The sequence below is a fragment of the Ranitomeya variabilis genome, chromosome 2, assembly GCF_051348905.1.
Source record: "Ranitomeya variabilis isolate aRanVar5 chromosome 2, aRanVar5.hap1, whole genome shotgun sequence".
Taxonomy (NCBI): domain Eukaryota; kingdom Metazoa; phylum Chordata; class Amphibia; order Anura; family Dendrobatidae; genus Ranitomeya; species Ranitomeya variabilis.
In genome coordinates this window covers 89,147,599-89,167,784 of record NC_135233.1, presented here as the reverse complement: position 1 = coordinate 89,167,784, position 20,186 = coordinate 89,147,599, and the positions used below count along the sequence as shown (strand labels likewise).

General features: G+C 43.0%; 1 protein-coding gene across 2 annotated transcripts in view; it reads right to left on the bottom strand.

Annotated features, from left to right (window-relative positions):
• Window positions 1–20,186, bottom strand: part of TRMT6 (tRNA methyltransferase 6 non-catalytic subunit) — a 69,552-nt gene that overhangs the window by 32,648 nt on the left and 16,718 nt on the right. For both annotated transcript variants that reach the window (XM_077282652.1, XM_077282653.1), the window contains exons 3-6: window positions 15,836–15,945; window positions 13,080–13,171; window positions 9,078–9,161; window positions 7,855–7,979 (exon numbers count right to left, since the gene is read on the bottom strand). In XM_077282652.1, coding sequence (XP_077138767.1) covers window positions 7,855–7,979; window positions 9,078–9,161; window positions 13,080–13,171; window positions 15,836–15,945 — 411 coding nt within the window. The remainder of the gene's footprint in view (window positions 1–7,854; window positions 7,980–9,077; window positions 9,162–13,079; window positions 13,172–15,835; window positions 15,946–20,186) is intronic.

Genomic DNA, 20,186 nt, shown 5'->3' with positions numbered 1-20,186 from the left:
CTTTAATCACTTTCTTTATTAAATCCATTGTAACCAGGCAACTGCTTCACCTTGGTCTAAAATCCCTCCAATATATAATAAACCTACTCAGCTAAAGTTATGCATATTGGTTAAAGGGGTATTCCCATCTCCAAGATCCTATCCCAACATGTAGCTCTAAAAAATATTAGCAAATCCCTATTATTAAAAATGTGGTATAGTTCTCCTGATAACCTATGTCGCTTACCCCATGTCCGCTATGCATATTTATATAGCTCCATATAGGAGATATGATGTCAGTTACTGTCTACTCTAATATGCTTGCCTCAATACTTGTGCGCTTACCCCATGTGCAAATATTGCAGTAGATTAGATATCCATGGTTACGACCATTAGCAACTGTCACTATGAGTGGTTGTAACCATGGATACCTAAGCTACAGCAATGCCGCACACATGGGGTAAGCGACATAGCGAATCAGAAGAACTATACTACATTTCTACTTGGAGGTATTTGACAATATTATACCTAATACATACTAGGATAGGATCTTGGAGATGAGAATACCCATTTAAGTCAATAAAACTCTATGGGCTTTTTACACTTTTGTTTCATCACGGGTAACATGATTGTACCTTTACTACGATACGCTCAACTCCAGAGTCCCGATTTCTCTGCCTCTCAAATGGCAGTTCTGGGTTTGTCCTGACATAGAGAAGTAGCATCCCCTCTCTGCCTGTGTCAGAATAGGACCAGTGATGTGTATGAAGGGGGCTGGCTGGAAGATTCAATGAAGAAACCAAGCCAGCCTCCTACTCTAAGTTCAATAAATCAACATTTTAAACCCACTTAATGGGGTAATCCTGCTCCTATCTCCATTCTGCATTGGGAGGCGAGATGGACCGGTGACACCAATCTACAGGTATCTGCGAGAGGACAGGTACTGCAAACCTGTACTAGTAAAACAAAAACGGAAAGGACTCTAAGGGAACTCGCACTGTACTTCATGCTGCGCAAACTGCAGCCAGATACATTACTCTCTGTATTGCTTCAGCTTTTCAGAGAAACATATATTTCGAGGATCTAGTTGTGCGCGGCCCCGGACAGTCCATAACATGATGGCCTTCAGAGCTCATACCATGGTCATCCAATGGAAGTGTGAGGAAAGCAGCCCATCAGTGACAAATGATTGTCTGCAGTGTTCACCTGCAATACCGACATCACACAAGCGCTGGGAAACCCAGTGCTGAGGGACGAGTAGAAGGGTTTTTTGTATACACATTACATAGGACACAACACAACATTTAAGAAGCGGTTGTCTAAGTAGTGGACAACCCCTGTACTTACAGAAAATGCAAACCTGACTGACTGAAGAATTTTGATTTAAAAGGTTATAAACCTTTGTGGCAATTTCATAATGACCGCCATACATTTCCTATAAGTGGGGGTTCAGTAATTTAAGAGATCGAGACCCCGCTGATACCAGTTTGCCGATGGTCCAGGTGTAATGAAGGGGCCGAGCGGTGCAGGAGGTGCAGAGAGCACAGCGCGGATTACTCTGCTTCCATAGGAAGGACACCTCCTCTTCTCCACTGATCGCACTGCTTTGTGCATCTCCTGAGTCAGGGACTGAATCTGAAATGTGTCAATCATGTCACCATTAGATTTCAGATCATTCCCGTGATATCGTACATCAAGTCTGAGATGAGCTATGTCAGCTACATTTTCATGAAAATATGCAAAAATCTTTGCGCAGGGCCGCGCTTAGTAACCCGATGTTTACCCTGGTTACCCGGGGACCTCGGCATCGTTGGTCGCTGGAGAGCGGTCTGTGTGACAGCTCTCCAGCGATCAAACAGCGACGCTGCAGCGATCGGCATCGTTGTCGCTATCGCTGCAGCGTCGCTTCGTGTGAAGGTACCTTAAGTGCTTCTATACAGAAAGGGGAGGACGAGGAGGGACTAGCTAGAGGCAGACACAGGCATTCTGCCGAAAGTTCCCCGAAAACAACAGTTCTCCATAGAACCAACTACAATCTATCTCAGTAATGGGAAAATCTGCATTCTCTGAAGACATAGCTGTTACCCGTGAATGGAGAATTGTAAGAATGAATGATCATTTCACATGTAATATGGATTTATGAAACAAACAAAAAAAAAACAACAGTTACTCTTAAAGGGGTTATCCACTACTGAGACAATATCTTCTCAATCCCTATATTTGCCCCCAGTAAAATCTTAAGACTTTAATACACCTCCGCTGCAGGTGCCACACTAGCGGTGTCGGCACTGGCTCTCCCGGGGATCATGTTACGCTACGCAATCCCTGCGGCCACTCAGTGCTGCCTTCACGCTCTCTGCCTTCGGATGCATTACATGCATCTGATGAAAAGGAGACAGCAGCATCTGTCACTTCCTCCGGATGTAATGTGATTTGTCAGAGGGCAGGGAGTGTGAAGCCAGCACCGATTGTTACGTTACGCGATCCCTGCAGCCAATGTCACACAATCCCTGGGGGAGCTGCTGGAATGGTGCTGTGCTGCTGGCACTGGAGGTGGATTTAAGTCTAAGGGCTCCTTTTCATTTGCGAGAAATACGTCTGAGTCTCGCAGGTTAAAACCCTGCTCTGGCGCCGGCACTCCAGAGCGGAGCATGCAGCTGCATAGCAATACATGGAGCTGCACGCTCCGCTCCCAAGTGCCGGCGCCAGAGCTTGGTTTTAACAAGAGAGACTCGCACGTATTTCTCGCAAGTGAGAAGGAGCCCTTACTACTATACTGAGGGCAAACATACAGATTCAGGTGGTGTTGGCAGAGTAGAGGACAACCCCTTAAAACTGTGTGGCAGAGCAGCTCGTGACTTTCTGCCATTTGAACAGTTTTCAAAAGTTATATTTCCCTGTTATACCAAATCTGCACAAAGAAGGTGACTCATCGCAGCGAACCTCTCATGGTCCTGGATAATAGTTTGGAGACCTAAACCTTGGTGACAGATTCATTTATTCTACAGAAGAAACAAGAAGTTCTTCATGATGCTGGAGAGAACAGTGATGGTGGACACATTTCTTTCACCCCAGGCTTCCAGGGCTTGGCAGAGAGTTGATCAGAAGCGTTGGTGAAGCCTCCAGGCAGATCAGCTACACTCTGCTACATGCACCCAGTTCATGGCCCAAAATGTCGCCCAGTCATGAGATTCAACCCATTTCTCCAGATCACTGGATTCATTTTCTGAGGTTTTGTGAGGACTGAATTCAAGTCCTGTGCTGCAAGTTTATACAGATGCAATCAAAATTATTCAACCCCCTATTTATTGGCAAAACTCAAGCACACCGCCTGTGATGATCAAGGGCTTCATTAGCTGCATCAGGTGAGCTTGAGGTAAAATAGATCAAATACCTGGACTGGCTAGAGGTCTGTGGTTTGTGACTTTTCACTGACTGAATTTTAGAAATATGGTAAGAGAGAGATCAAAACAGTTAAGAGATCACTGTCTTGCACAAACAAAGGAACGGATACAAAAGATAAAAAGACTCCGAATGTTCCTAGAGATACAAGTGGAAGCAGAGTTCACTAGTTCAAAGTTATAGGAGAACCAACTACACTACCTCGATGTGGCAGAAAAAAGGAAGTGATCACCGGCTGCCACCAGATTCCCGAGGAGGCAGAGAGTGGAGTCAAAAAACCTTGAGCGACTGCAAAAGCCCTGAAACAAGATTTGGTGGCATCAGTCACAGTAAGGAGCATGCTAAACGCTGAAGGGCTCCATGCCTGAACTTCAAGAGGTACACTGGAAAAAAGTCAGCTCAAATATGCACAAAACCACTGAAATAACTAGGCCACATAAGTTTTGTGAATCTGTTCTGTGGAGCAATCAAATAAAACAAACTTTTTCAGGTCTATGTATCAGCGGTATGTCTGGAAAATGAGATGTATGCTGAAAAGATCAATGTGCCTACAGTGAAGAATGGCATTGGCTCGTTAATGATCTAGGGCTGCTTCGTTTCCTTTGGAACTGAAAACCTGTGAGCATGTGGAGGGATAGATGCATTCAAGGAAACCTTCAGGAAACAGTATGAGAAAACATTAAAGCCTTCGGTGAGTAAATGAAGCTTGGACGTCATTACAGTAGGAAAATAATCACAAGTAAAACCCCAATTCCACCAAGGCTTGGCTTCAGAAAAAGTCTTAGATTCTGTAGTTATGCTAACAGTTGTCTGCCATCTTTGATGGGATAGGGGAAGCATACAAACTGAAGAATATTAACGAACTGGAGACCATTGTCCAGGAGGAATGGATGAAGGTTACTCAGGAATTCTTTCAGAGCCTGATGTCTACCTATATTTCACGTGTGCAGTGGCTCATAACAACCAAAGGTTCTACACCAAGTACTAAAGACACTTGTCATAAAGGAGTTGAGAATTCTGAGACTGCATTACAGTAGTCAGTATAAGTGGCATTTTGTGATGAATTTGGAGAAACCACTTATCATATTAGTCGTGTTGCGTTATTTAGTTTGTTCTTGCTTGGTTTATTACAAAGAGCAGAAATTTTGCAAATTGTGCTAATAAATGTAATTGCCAATGAGGGTTGAATAATTTGATACGTCAAACATATCCAGGGCTACGCTGCACCATAGGAGGTCAGAAGAGGACTTCTATCAGAAGAATATATTGAGAACTCTTCCCAATGTACACCTGCAAGGAAAGACGTGTTAGGAGTAGGACACTTACATGGTACAAGTATATATTAGTGTTTGCAAGTTTGACAATTGCTGGATCATGTACACTTTGGAAAGTGGAGCTGTGGAAACACAATATTGCGTGTCTGTGCCAGTACCTGGAGGGCTAAATACGATTGTATTGCATTTTGCCGCTAAAGGTGAATAGCTAATTAATGATCATCATCCGTTTCCCGTTGTGTCCCACACTTCAGTGATAACTGCTCTGGGCTGTACAGGAGAACATCTGCTCTGAACCTACGTCAGAGGGAATCCCTTTCATTCACTGCTCAGCATTATCAATGTTGCATCAATTATGTGTTTCCTATAACCGGAGATGCTGTGAACAAATAAGGTTTTACACTTTGGTCACGCACAAACCCTCAGGGAGCTGCCGGATATTGAGTGCATTATATATTGTACAAATACAAAACCGCATTACTTTGGTCTTCAATAATAATGAACATCCACATACGATAACAATTCTGAGTACGTCAAAGAAAACTATTTTTGACGCCTCTACTACAGACCATCAGTGCTGGCGTTAGATTACCATAGACTTTCATTGCTGATTAAACTCCGGTCCTGATGAATTATGGGAAGTCTAAATTTATCATTCATAATTCGGGTGCAAAAAAATCTCCAGCACGAACATATATTCTACACACATCCGGTTCTGCTAAGCACCCATTTCTGGTAACGTACAGCTTCACAAGGCTTCAGGTATACGGTTTATACAGCAAGAAGAACAAAGCTATTACATTATAAATGGTTAATCGGAAAAGTAGGCAGTGTTTATAAAATGTTAACAAAAGAGGACAAAACAATACAGCATTTACAGTCACAAAATAAAAAATGGGTAAAGAAAAAAGTAATAAACCTGTAGTCGCAGGAATGGCGCTGATCATTATGGAGGGGAGCGCTCTGTTTGGAATATGGGGCAGTGATGCAGCAAGCTGTATGTCCTGATACTCAATAATGACAATAAATTGAAATCTAATTTATCAGATAATAGTCACTCCTACATACTTCCGCTCAGTGACCTCAGATGGGGTTGCTCAATGGGATGCGGCTCCGGTCCCCAAAAAATTAGGAGATCCCCAACCTGCAGGATATCGGTCCTCTGGAGGTCCCAGGCGGGAGATATTAATGACATATTTCCTATCATGATTTTAGCTATTGCGCAGATCGCCCAGTGATGCAACTAAATGCGTTATAACACTTCATCACGACACTGAAAAAATGTCTCCAAGACCTATAAGACCTACGCCTGGCACAAAAACCCCCAATATTCATAACAGGACACCGGTGTCGGAATGTCTGACATCCTTGGTCCAATGTTGCTTTGAAAAGAGGAAACGTATTTATCCAGGTGAGGAAAGTGTCACCTCCCAGCCTCTGTGTCTGGTCTTCATGTCTGCTGTTCATCAGATAACCTACTTCTATTGTTCACAGCAGGCGGTCATAGGTCAGGTGGAGTGCTTTGAGTGTTAGCTCTTGTTTCCTTTCCAAGTTATGATGAAGCCATGTTTCAACCCCCACTCTCAAGAGATGGCTTTATGGATTGTCATAATGTAATCGTAAAATAGGACCAATGGGCATCTAAACGTGGCCCCAAAAGAGTGATAGGAAAAAAAATATTGCACATTCTCAGAATTTCTCACTTGTGGCCAAAATACATTAATTCATACTTGCCAGCTGTCCCAAAATTGTTGGGACAACCCTGAGGTCCGATTGACAAAAGAGATCTATGCCAACACCACCAAAAAGCGTGTATTACTCTGTGTTTATGGACATTGTTTGGTGGTTCTTGGGTCATGGATTAAAAAAATTTTAAGTACGTGAACTGAAAATGAAGGTAACTAATAAGGACACCCCAGAGACCAAGGTTTTGGTGCGTAACCTTTGACAGTCAATAGGCTCACAGAAAAGCTGATGTAGATCTCCAGACTAATTAATAACTGAAATCCTGACTGATGGGGACAAAGAACCCGCTTGTAAATTCTCCTATACCCTTTTTAAAAAAGCATAGGAATTTTTGATTGTGTTTAGATCGAAGATTTTTACATTTGTAGGGAACCTATCAATGCCGTCATGTCATCGTGACATGTGAGAAGTTTTTATTTGATGGCATCCAAGTGCAGAGACCTTCACATATTACCCAGTGAAGGGGCATAGGCTGCTGTACATCTTCAGCTCTGCTCACTTCAGACAGCAGAGAAAGCAGTTTATGGATTCCTAAAAAGTCAATGTTCTTTCTAGAGCTGCAGTAAGAGCATCTTCCCCTGTGTTTTAGGGATTGATGGGGATTTCAGCATAAAGCCCTCCACCAATCACAACGTCTGACTTATCAGAAGTGTGTTGTTACAATGTACAGAAAAAGACTAAGTCCTTGTGTGATCAGATATATATTTCTGCATACATTTCTAATGATTTCACAATGTTGGATGATTTACACACAGTGCAGCAGATTTATCAATAATTGTCTAATTCTTAGAGTAAACTTCTAGACAGTCCAAAGATGCAAATTAACGCTGTCTAGTCTGAAGCAGCATTTACATTGCAACAATCGTGAACGAACGTTGTTAAAAAAACACTCATTTAATGATTACCTTGGCGTGTAAACAGGTTGGCAATCACCCGATGAATGAGCAAAACGCTTGCTCATACAGTGAAAATTAACTTACTTACAGCGCAAAAGATATTTTCTGCGGTGCATGGTCCTGTGTAAACAGGACTTGTGCTGTCGAGAGCAATGGCAGCACACATGCATATAGATCGTTTATTTTGGCCTGCCGGTGTAAACAGAAATTAAAAAATTTATTGATCGGCAGTCATATCTTGGTCTGTATAAATGAACCTTAAGTTTACACGACTTAATAGGCAGAAATCTGTGCCAAAATGTTAATGCAGTTTTTGATGCATGGTTTTTGCATGTTAGACCACGCTCTTTACCGCAAAGCCAGTGACCTCTTGACGGACAAGGCACAGAAAGTATCCAAAACCCTTAATAAATCTGCTGCAACTTGTGGAAAACTATTATTGGGTGCACTTCGCCTGATAAATCTCTCTCACTGTATATCAGAGTGCAGTGAATATTGTTTCACACACATCAGTCAACTTTCCCAGGAGCCACATACATAGGGCAGTATAATCTTACCTCCCATGCGCTCCATCACTGATCCCAGGACCAAACCAGCGCAGGTCTCCATGACCAGCACTTTGCTTCCTGCATGAATATTTCCTAGTGTGAGCATCTGGGCCAAGGTGTCATATCGGAGCTGGCTGAGAAACAAGCAAGATCAGTAAGGAAAGCAAAGTCTTAGGCTATGTTCACATTTCCGCTTGGCGGAACAGACAAACCCAATGAATAACTGAAATCAGAGGGGCGCATGGATTATTATGGGGTTCGTTGGGCTCCCTTGTGTGTCCGTTTTTAGAAAATCAGAAAAAGAATAGCATGGAGAACTCCCCCCCCATTCTAAAAGTGGACAAATAACAGAACCCAAACAGACCCCATAATAATCAATAGCATCAATCTGCTTCTGTTACAACAATTTAAATGTAACCGTCATTTTATTATTTTTTTTTCCATAAATCATTAATACACATGGAAAGAAGAAACTTTGCAATATATTTTATCAGAGAAATCTGCTTCTTTCTCCTCCTGGACAGGTCATTTGTTCTCAAAATTCTTAAGCAAAATCTATTCAGCGAAGACAGAATGTTACATTACGAGATAGAAACTTGTTAGTATAGCAACTGCCCTATGTAGAGGAGGTGATGGGGAGGAACAAGCAGCGCTCCTCCCTCCTCTACATAGAAGCTCATCAGCACCAACCGTCAGCAATCCCAGTAATGTCACAAACTTTACGGAATATGAGTTTACCCAAGAATTGAGAATTTTGGTAATGAAAGCGCAGTCCAGGAGGAGAAAGAAGCAGATTAATCTTAGGAGATATATTACAAAATTGATTATCTGCACTACCGATTTATGAAATAAAAATTAAAGAATGGTGACACGAAGCTCTGGATCTAGGGATTGTGGTGGCAGCAGGACGGGCAGCTGGGGCACAGACGATTTGTCCGTTGTCCTGTGGGTTCAGGTCTGGTTTAACTTTCTATGGATGTTTGCCTTCTTTGGTCTGCATAATAGCATTCAATAAAGACTGTCATATTTCTAGACTTCTCAGATGTGTGATTCTCTGGATCACAAAATGTTATTATCGAAAACAAAGAATACTAAACATGAAATAAAGGGATCTAAAAGTAATGTTGGGTGACCAGGTCATCTGCTGCACGCTGGATTCTAAACTTATGTGCCAAATCCAATAACATTTCCTCCCCCCCAAAAAAAACTGACCAGATGAGCAGTATCCTTACCAGATTTTTCCAGGTTCCCTCGCATAGTACATTATGGAAAGAATACGGGCCGTAGGCTTTAAAATCGTAATATGAGCTTCGTACCTGCGTTAGACAGTGTGTAACAGGTTAGGTCACAGTTAACCAACAGACGTTATATTCATTTATCCATTGAAGGTTGGAACATTAAAGGGTTATTCCAGCTCTGCTCACTTCTGCATTGGGAGATGAGCGGGGCTTGTCAAGTCACATTTATCACCAATTGTAAAATCTTCCAAGTTTCCAAATAGAGGAAATAAGGATTAGGCATACTGGAATTCAACATGCCCGATCCCATGGTCTTAGAGGGAGATAAGTCAACACTTCAAAAAGGTGTCTGGTAGTGATCGACCATGTGGGCTCCTGTGACGTTTCGGCTCGAGGTGTGAGCCTTTCTCAAGCCTGCTCATGTGCTAATTGGCTGCATGTCTCGCGGCTCTTAGATAGCCGCAACCCATGCGGGGATTACCTGTTTGTTAGACAATCCCTGCATGTGTCGCAGCTGCTGAACAGCCGCGGGACATGCAGCTGCGGGGACAGGAACATAGTATTCGTGCACACAAGCATGCCAAGATAACACCTTATCGAACACATTCGCTCATCACTAGTGAGCAATCTTCCTCACAACATGGACAGGTATGATCATGTCTTAGGCCCCGATTCATCAAGATCGACGTTTTTCACTCTGGTCTTGATGAGGGGGCATGCTGGAGTCAGACACTACTGATACAGAGAATCACGCTTCCTAATGAATCAGAAGCACCTGACAAATTGGGTGCACCTCCGTGTGTTCCTCACAAATCGTATGTCACTGCTTGTCAGGAATTTGACAAGCGACGGATGTCCCGCCATTTCCCAGGTCTGCTCACTGTGTCGGAGATGGCCAAGTGTTGTGATTTTCCAAAGCTTTTTACACCAGTTTACTGAGGTAAAAGCTTTGATGAATTAGGGCCGTCCGGTCTGGTCGGAGCTGTACTGAAACGTGCCACGCATTGCCGCTGCGAGGTGCTGACTTCTGGACTGAGGTAAAACGCATCAGCCCTTCACCCTTACAACAAGAGAGAAGAACTTTTTTTTTTCTCTCGATGAAGCCGAGTGATGTCATGTTTTCAGGATGAGTTTTTAATTTGAGGGAAAAAAAACTACTATCACTACCACCACTCATAATTTTTCTTTCTTTATTTATTTTTTACTATTTCAGTTTTGATAGTCTGTTAAGAATCCAATTCCAGTATCATAAGTTCACAACTTGCATATTTGACAGCGACTTTTATGCAGGACATCTATAGAAATAGGTCAAATGCAGATTTTACTGCTGATTTGAATCAACACCCACATTTTCCATTGCAGAAGATGAAATCAGAGCTGAAGCCAGACAAAAGGTTCACATGTTGTGGATTTAAATATCTGCACTGCAGATCAATCTCCTTACAGAAACTAGCAGCAATGTGGAAATAAAATTGATTAAGATTTTCTGCACTCAAATCTGTGTTGGATATCCACACCAAACGCCCAATGGTAGAACTTAAAGGGAATCTGTCACCAGGTTTTTGCCACGCAGTCTGAAGCATGATGTAGGGGCTGAAACCCCGATTACAATGATGTGTCACTTACTAGGCTGGGTATTGCTGCTTCAATACAATCAGTGTTTTATCATCAAGAGATTATCACTACAGGACTAGTTAACTTGAGCCGCCTAGTCCAACTACACCCCCAGCACTGATTAGCAGCTTTGTGTCATTATACAATGTACACAGAAAGCTGCCAACCAGTAGTGTGTACGGGGTTAAACAGAGCTCAACATTCTGAGCTCGGCTAAATCTACAACATAGAAATCTGTGATTTTATCATGACTGCTGCACCCAGTAAACTAAGAATACGTGCACACATTAAGTGTTTGCTGCACAAATTTCAGCATCTCTTGTCAGAAAAACCGCTGTGCAAAATAGGTGCGTTTTTGATGCAGATTTTTCCCCACTCATTACTATGGATGAAATCTGCAGCAAAGACGCTGAAAGAAGTGACATACTGCAGATTGAAATCAGCAAGTCACAAACAAGCAACATGTGTATGAGACTTCAGGATTCTCATGCACTTTCCTGGCATTAGGAAACCCTTCAGGTGTTCTGACAAAGCTGCACAGAAAAAAAAAAGCCTGAATCTGCAACGTGTGCACAGGCCCCAAGTGACACATCACTGGAATCAAGGTCTATGCCCCTACAATATGCTGCACTCATATTACATAACTAAAAGCTGCTGACAGATTGCCATTAATCTACTGTGGGGCACAATGGAGGAAATTGAAAGGGGCTACAGCGTGGTCACAGCCACTGGTCAGGTCAACACAGATTACTATAACATCCAACGAGTAAAGAGTGAAAATAGTGTATTGTAAAGCGGCTTTGTATATAAAACTGCTTCCTAATTAAAGAGGTACAGTCATTTTAATTGCAGGAAACAGATTGCTCAGGTAGTAATATATCTTAATAGAGAAACTGATTTTCTTCTCCTCCTGGATTAATCACTCACTCTCAAACTTCTAGAGACAGATGGCAGTTAGTGCTCATAATGTTCTATGGAAAATTCTAACTGTCGTGACAACGAGAACTTGCAGCAGAATCTCCAAAGAGCTTTAAAAGCACCAACTGTCATCTGCGATCTGAGTTATGAGATCCCGTGTGTTCACCGAAGACTGATTTTACCCACGAAATGAGTGAAGGATCAGCCCAGGAAGAAACCGGTAGCTCCGAAAAGATATATTACAAGGCGTCTTATTTTCACGCTTATTGTTGATTTATGGAGAAAGTATAACTGAGGGTTACTCTTTAAATCTTTGTTTAATTCGGCAGAGATCAGCGCAGCTCGAGCAATATTGGGTTCAGGAATGGAGTCACAGGTCAGTGCTCTGCTAACACCGCTGCTGAACCGAACGGGGATGATAGTGAAGATCACGTGGCACATCAGGGGGTGCGGGGAACAAGAGGAATAATCACCAGGGTCACGGAGCAGATGGATGCTCGCTGCACCAGATTAATAGACGCCTATCATCTGGCTGGCAGTGATCAATAGTAAGACACCGCAGAGCAGGCCGAGAATCGCAGGGTGTAACAGGATACAAGCCAGCAGGATGGCGGAGACAGAACTGGCACTAAGCCATTACTGATAATAGCCTGTACCACACACTGAAGAGACAGGACCCTCACAAGGAAGGACCTCTATGACCCGGTGTGCCAAGGGAGCATAGCCGCAGGACTGACCGTACAGAAGAATAGAAAAAAAGAAAGGGTGGTATAGCTCCGTATGCGGTTTTCTCCCCATTTTTTTTTTTTTTACAATACATATATACTAAATAACAATAGAATGATGCATACATGGAAGTCTATGGACGCTGCAGAGGAAAGCCTTCAGGAGGTGGTATAAAATCGATGAAGAAAAACATCCAGCTTCATAAAAAGTGCAAACTTTACTAGGACGTAAAATTAAAAAAATGTCCATATCTTGATTGTGAAAAGCAACGCGTTTCGCACGCAAGCTGCGTCCTTTGTTAAAGCTTTGACCGAAACGCGTTGCTTTTGACAATCAGGATATGCAGAGCTGTGGAGTCGGAGTCATGGAAATTGAGGAGTCGGAGGTTTGGCTTACCGACTCCACAGGCCTGATGATATTTTAAGGTTTCAATTTTCTGTCCCAATAAACTTTGCAATTTTTATAAAGCTGGATTTTCCTTCATCGATTTTCTACATTTGGTCCCATGAGATCTGTGCTCCAACACGCCGTGAGTCTTGGTGCGGCTTGTCCCCATTATGGCTGACAGCGCGTGGTGATCTGTGACTCCTGCACCCACAGTAACTGAAGAGCCGAATACGGCTGCTGAAGAGGAAAGGCCCGGCTAAGCAGCAGATCACCGGGGGTTAAAGCCATAAACTGGACGTACGGGGTGGTCCTAACATTCTGCCAGCACAGATGGAAATGGACAAAACTTACTTTTTCTTTTTTTTCTTTATATACTTTTCTTGTGCAAATTCTGTCTTGTCCCGAAACGTCGTACTGTTCTCGATCAGCTGCTGAACGATTTCCTATAGGAAACACGGATTAATAACGAGCTGTGGTATACGGATCCACACTATAAGAAGGTCTATATACTAACAAACATCAGCACACCCAATACCGGCAATAAACCTAACAGATATTCAGGAGGGGATTACAGATTTGTAGGAATGTAGCAGGAAGCGAGCGGAGGCGCCGGCGGTAATATTTACAGCCAGCTATAGGGGCGCGCTGCAGGACGGGCGATGCTTTAACAATCCATGTTCCCCGGGGTCCTCCGTTATTTACTATCACACCATTTTTACGGAAAGGCATAATTTCTTCAGGACCCAGCACAGAGCGGCTCCGTGTAATTATAGGAGGATGTAGGTAACACCGCTGCAGGCAGTGCACAATAGGAGAGCGCTGTGATCGCACTTCATTCATGTCCGCCAGTGATGGCTGGAGGCCAGGCAATTAACCTTTTGTCTTTACAAGGATAACAGTTATCAGGACGCTTCACGCCTGGACGAAGAAGAGACAAAGCCAGAAGTTTACTAAAAAGAGTAGAAGAAGACAACGGCTCAACCACCTAGAGCAGAACAGGAGAAGCCAGCTGGGGTCGACTCTGGACCAGTCTTGCCTCCGGTTATGTTCCCGGCCAGATCTTCAAAGTATATTTTCTCTGAAATTCTATGTACTTGGTTTGAATAATCATTGGGTGCTGATAGAGTCCCTTTAAGGACATGACAGGTTCTCTTTAAGACTGACATTGGAAACGCCAGTGTCTATGAATGGGTGTGGTGGAGTAAAAGGCGCTTGATTCACAGGCACACGCCACTTAATCAGGCGCATCTTACAAGTGTGTGCGCCTCTGTGCTCCTGGCAAGAAAATGGATTCCAGCTACAGACCGGAGTAAGAGTTGTGGCATAAGGTTCACCACATCCGAGCATGAATTAGGCTGGGTGACAAGAAATCTGGCTAAACACCCTAACATAGCGGCCCCAAAAATGTGTAGGTGAAATGTGATGAAATCTCACTTAGCTGTTACTACTATTTTACACGGTGGTTTATCTGCATGCTAATCAGTGGGAAAACCCGCACCAAAATGGCAATACGTGAGCTTAGCTTCCTCCAAGATATTATCATTTGAACATTTATTACCTGTACCTGGTGACAAATATACGATTACTTGGGGTACGACTGCCAATGACAAGAACGGCTCCTGAACCCCAATGTTCTATTAACGGTCTATGGTGATGGTCATGCTACCACTGCATTTTCACAGGAGAAAGGGACCTCATGACTGGTGGTCGTCCCTGCGATCGCACATTTGTTTGGTAGTCAATCCCTGCATGTGTTGCGGCTGTCGATCAGTAGAGACATGTAGCCGCAGGGACTGTGGACATATTATACGAGCACGTCGAAGTCACTCGGTTAGCACCCGAGCATGCTCAGATAACACCTTATCTGAGCACGCTCGCTCATCATTATAAGGGAATTGTAATCAAGGCTTCTGGCAGTCTGTCTGGGGCATAAGGATACTGGTGACAGTCAGACGAGCTATCACCGATCTCTGCAGTTACATAGGAAAAGCAGCCTAGCTGCAGGGAAGATGGCACAGTCACACGCGTGTCATACGGTACTAGGCCAATATACTTTTTTTTTTTTTTTAAAAAAAAGCAAAGCTAAAGATGGTTCATCATCTGGTATAAGACTGTGAATCTTCATTGCAACTTGATAAAATCCAGTGCACCTGAGTATTTCTAGACATACATGGACATCATTTAGGATGAAAAGTCAAGTGGTTTTCCAGTTACACAGATAATTAAAGCATTGTAAAGCCTATTAGAAATTAAGACTTTTTATCATTAAAATTCTGCTTTGATCCGGAGTTGTCAGGTGTGGTACGTGACCTCCAACTCCTTACTGCCTGCTGCGGTCCAGCACAGGGTACAGAGATTTCCAGCAGCTCTGCAGTGCGCTCTGAATAGTGATGTCATGGGAGCGTGGCCTGTGATGCACAGCAAGCTTAGTGTGACTGGTGATGTGCACAGGCAGGGAAGAGCACAAGAGCACAAGGTGGGCACCACATGGAACAAGGAATTTTATCCGCTTGTGACTTTGCCCAGAAAGGATGAGTATGGGCGTTCCAGAGTGCTATAATATATTAGAATACAGGAGTAAAATATATGCGAGTCATTGCTCCCTTACAGGACACGGAGCCACATGTAGAACCATTGTAACAATACTGGCAATAGGACAGTGTCAGCATAGTACATGTCAGGTGAAGTGGGAGGAATGGTAGGAAGAGGAAACTGGTCATGGTGATTTATCCATCTTGAGACTGTATATAAGTCTCATGATGGTGCTTTGTGGGTGGATGGGGTAAGCACAGAAGTTGAGAGCAAGTGAGCTGTGTGAACATTAATAACCCATAAGCATGGCAGCAGGGGCTGGAGGGGAGCTAAAAAAAGAAATAAGACATAACAGAAGGGTTTAGCGACTCAGTACAGGAAGAGCCAGATCGTATTTTTTTTTTTGTGCCCAGAAAACTCCTTTACGGCATAAGTCCTAACAATATGCACAAGGTAACTTGTTTTACGCTCTACAAATAAAGGTCAGTCCGCTTCATTTATACCATCTACATAATGAATGAGGTCACTACTAACAGATGTGAATGCATGGAGGGGTTTCATTAACTAGGACTAACCTGGCCTTTAATGCCTTTTTCCTTCAAAGCTTCGATGTCGTCGCGAGTTAGCTTTTGGGATTTGCCATCATCCACTATGTTACGGTTGTCAGCACCTGCTTCCTTAGGCTCTAAAGGGAAAACGAAAATTAATATTTAAACCAGGAAAATGAGAAGCACATGTATAATTTATGTATATATTTGCTTCTAGCACCGGGTACATATTCACTGAGAAAAGCTTTAGTGACTATACATGAAATGAGGGGAAAGAAGACAAATCCATTACAAAAGCTGCACTGATTAAAAGACAATGACATTCGTTTTTAATTTAGTCAAAATGCAAAAACCCATGTAATGCAGTGAGGGTCTGTTTACACGGACTGACCAACGGCACTAAACAACCAAATGGTAAACCTGTACTGACTGGCAGTCATTTGATGCAGTTTACACAGATAGACCGTTGTGAACGATGCGTACTGTGCGATCTAGAATAGATGGCTCCTTGTGTGTAGGCCGCCAAAGTTCTTGGCGATGCAGTTCTTGATTACACAGGATGATGCATCACCAAGAACGATGATATTTTGAAACAGGCAAAAAAAAAAATTTAACCAATGAACTAGCGTTTTGATCATTAATTGGCTGCTTATACTGAAATATTATGGTAAAATGAGCGTCCTTAAGAACAATCATTCCTGATAAGCCTTCAGTATAAATGCAGGTTAAAAGTCAGATCTACGGTACATGGAAAAACAGCTCCAGAGTGGATTCCAGGTTTGGATAGTTTAAATAGGCCATCAAGATCTGATCGGCGAGGGACTGACTCAGCGAGGGAGGTTATTACAGGGTTCTCTCAGAGTGACGGGGGCTATACTGCAATACCTTATATTGTAACTACGAGGTAAACTCTGCATATAGATGGTATGAAGTAAAGCTGTGCCCCTTTAAACAGCTGTCTGACAGGTGTGCCAAGAGATGAACCTCCACCCATCTGATACTGGTACCCTATCTTAAATGATAGGCCACCAATGTTCTAAACCCGGGAAATAATCATCATTTAGTATCAAACCATTGGGGTTGCTGATCTTCCTCTTCGCCTTGTTCCTTATATTCTTCCAACCATGATGTCCCTCTTCAGTGATTGCTCTCTTCGTGTGAGGTGTCCAATAGGCAAGGTGTAGCTTGGTGATCTTTCCTTCATAAAGGAGTAGTGAATATCTTTGTGTTGAGCAGCAGTCCCATGTTTGAGCTTTCCATCTTGGCACACTGTAAGAAATCCTTCATTCCAACATACAGAGAAAAAGCTACAGACCACAAACTGGGGATCACCAGACATAAATAAAGGAATAATAATTTTATTGAATACACACCAACAAACTTATTAAAAACAATTAAAAAGTCAAAAACGACTTGAACATGAAAACACCCAAACAGCTTATAATAAAAAAGCCTGGGAGCGGGGAGCCCGTGGAGATGCCCGACGCGTATCGCCCCTGACAAAGCCACCTTGCGGTGGCGATACGCGTCGGGCATCTCCACGGGCTCCCCGCTCCCAGGCTCTTTTCATGTACCATGCGCTGCTTTGGGTCTGTATTAGCTACTCTGCCATGCTGCACAGCATGATTTCATGGTTGTGCGAGCACTATTGGTGATATTAGTATTTTTCAGCCAGTTTATGCAGCATTCACTTGTTTACTAGGCAGAACTTACACATAGCAGCTTTGGTACTGTTGGACTTATTACTATGTTGTAGTTGTATATCCATGTTTATCATTCAAGTGTATTATTGGGACTCACATTATTGTTGATATATATATATATCGTTTTGATTACTGTTAGCAATATTCTTACTTCACTTTGTGACATTACAAAAGTCATTTGGATTCTTTATCAGCCTTGGGAGGGGCAGCCTCAGGCTTTATTATAAGCTGTTTGGGTGTTTTCATGTTCAAGTCGTTTTTGAATTTTTAATAGGTTTGTTGGTGTGTATTCAATAAAATTATTATTCCTTTATTTATGTCTGGTGATCCCCAGTTTGTGGTCTGTAGCTTTTTCTCTGTATGTTGTTATAAAATTTTTGTATTGACCCTGGGTGTATCCCTTTAGATTCATTGCGGTGCCCTCCTATACAAATTTAAATCCTTCATTCCATCTACACTTGTTTCTGTCAGCATTGCATCTTCCGCGTATTTCAACTTGCTTACGTCGGTAAAATGTGTAACTTCATGATGCTTATAGCTATGCTAGCAAGCAAAAAAGCCACATGGATGTCGCTCTTGAGGAATTCAGCTAAAAATATAATCCATGGGGTAAATGACGTTTTCAGATTATTCAAGAGAATTCTAAATTTATAAAGGAACAATAACAGATTATCGTGCCAACACTGTTTCTCCGTTGGTAGAAGTTCCACAGAGCGACACTAAAAGGTCAACTGGTTCCTGCACTTTGGGCTGGGCATCGGGCTAAAGAGAAGAGCTCAGTAATCTTGTGCTGCTGCTGGAGCACGGGGAGGAGGCTCCTGCTGCAGTCAGTTGTCTTACAGCCAGACTATAGAGTGTGAAGGTAAAGAGGAGCCATAGCTGGTCAGAAGTGACACAGGGAACACTCATTTTCATATAGTTCCCAGTATTAAAGGGAACCTGTCACCTGAATTTGGCGGGACCAGTTTTGGGTCATAGGGGCGGGGTTTTCGGGTGTTTGATTCACCCTTTCGTTACCCGCTGGCTGCAATATTGGATTGAAGTTCATTCTCTGTCCTCCATAGTACACGCCTGTGTAAGACAAGATTGCCTTGTGCAGGCGTGTACTACGGAGGACAGAGAATGAACTTCAATCCAATATTGCAGCCAGCATGCAGCCAGCGGGTAAGGAAAGGGTGAATCAAACACCCGAAAACCCCGCCCATATGACTGAAAATTGTTCCCTCCAAATTCAGGTGACAGAGTCCCTTTAACTGCAATACGACACAAAAAGGGAAGAATTTCTGGGATGGATATTTTTGGGAGGCATTTTATAAGTTTGCTGTTCTTTCAATCCCTTCCCATCTATGATGAAAATGTATGCAGTGTGCGCTGCGGGGACTCGCCAGTTTCTGACCCGGGAACGGAGGGTATGCATGAGTTATACATACTCCCGACCAGTCGGTGTAGCCTCGCTCCATACATTTCTATGGAGCGAAGCCGCGTCCCGTCTAGTGACGCGGCTGTTTAGTCGGTGTGGCTGACTAGAAGGCACGGCCTCGCTCCATACAAGTGTATGGAGCAAGGCTGTGCCCACTGGCCGGGAGCATGTACAATGCATACATACCCTCCGCTCCTGGGTCAGAAACTGGCAAATTCCAGCAGCGCACAGTGAATACTGAGGTAAAATACTGCCAGATACTGAACATCTGCTCACACAGGTCTGCTCCTGCTGTAACTGCAGTGATTGATGCAATCCTGGTCTCAGCAACTCAACCCCTTAGGTTATGTGCGCACGTTGAGTATTTTCTGCAATGTTTCTGCATCTCTTGGCAGAAAAACGCAGTGGAAAATCCGTGCGTTTTTTATGCAGTTTTTCATTTGTCTTTGTATGCGTTTCTATAAATCCATAGAGCTAAATAAAGATATATATATATATATATATTCTTCAAAAAGCACTAGAAAATGGTTTGAGAGAAAGCACTGAAGACTTCCAAGGTGGCCAGCAATGAGTCCAGACCTGAATCCCATAGAACACCTGTGGAGAGATCTAAAAATGGCAGTTTGGAGAAGGCACCCTTCAAATATCAGGGACCTGGTGCAGTTTGCCAAAGTAGAATGGTCTAAAATTCCAGCAGAGCATTGTAAGAAACTCATTGATGGTTACCGGAAGCGGTTGGTCGCAGTTATTTTGGCTAAAGGTTGTGCAACCAAGTATTAAGCTGAGGGTGCCAATACTTTTGTCTGGCCCATTTTTGGAGTTTTGTGTGAAATGATCAATGTTTTGCTTTTTGCTTCATTCTCTTTAGTGTTTTTTCATTTAAGACAAATTAAATGAAGATAATAATTCCAAAGAATTTGTGATTGCAATCATTTTCAGGAAGAAACTGAGTATTATCTGACAGACTTGCAGGGGTGTCAATACTTTTGGCCACAACTGTGTGGGCTGATATTAATAGCCTGGGAAGAAGGGGCCATGGATATTGGCACTCCCCAGGCTAAAAACATCATAGATGCGCTAATTCTGGCACTTAGCCTCGCTCTTGCCACTTGCCCTGTAGCGGTGACAAGTGGGGTTCATATTTGTGGGGTTGATGTCACCTTTGTATTGTAAGGTGACATCAAGCCCACAGCTTAGTAATGGAGAGGCGTCTATAAGACACCTATCCATTACTAATCCTATAGTTACATGGTAA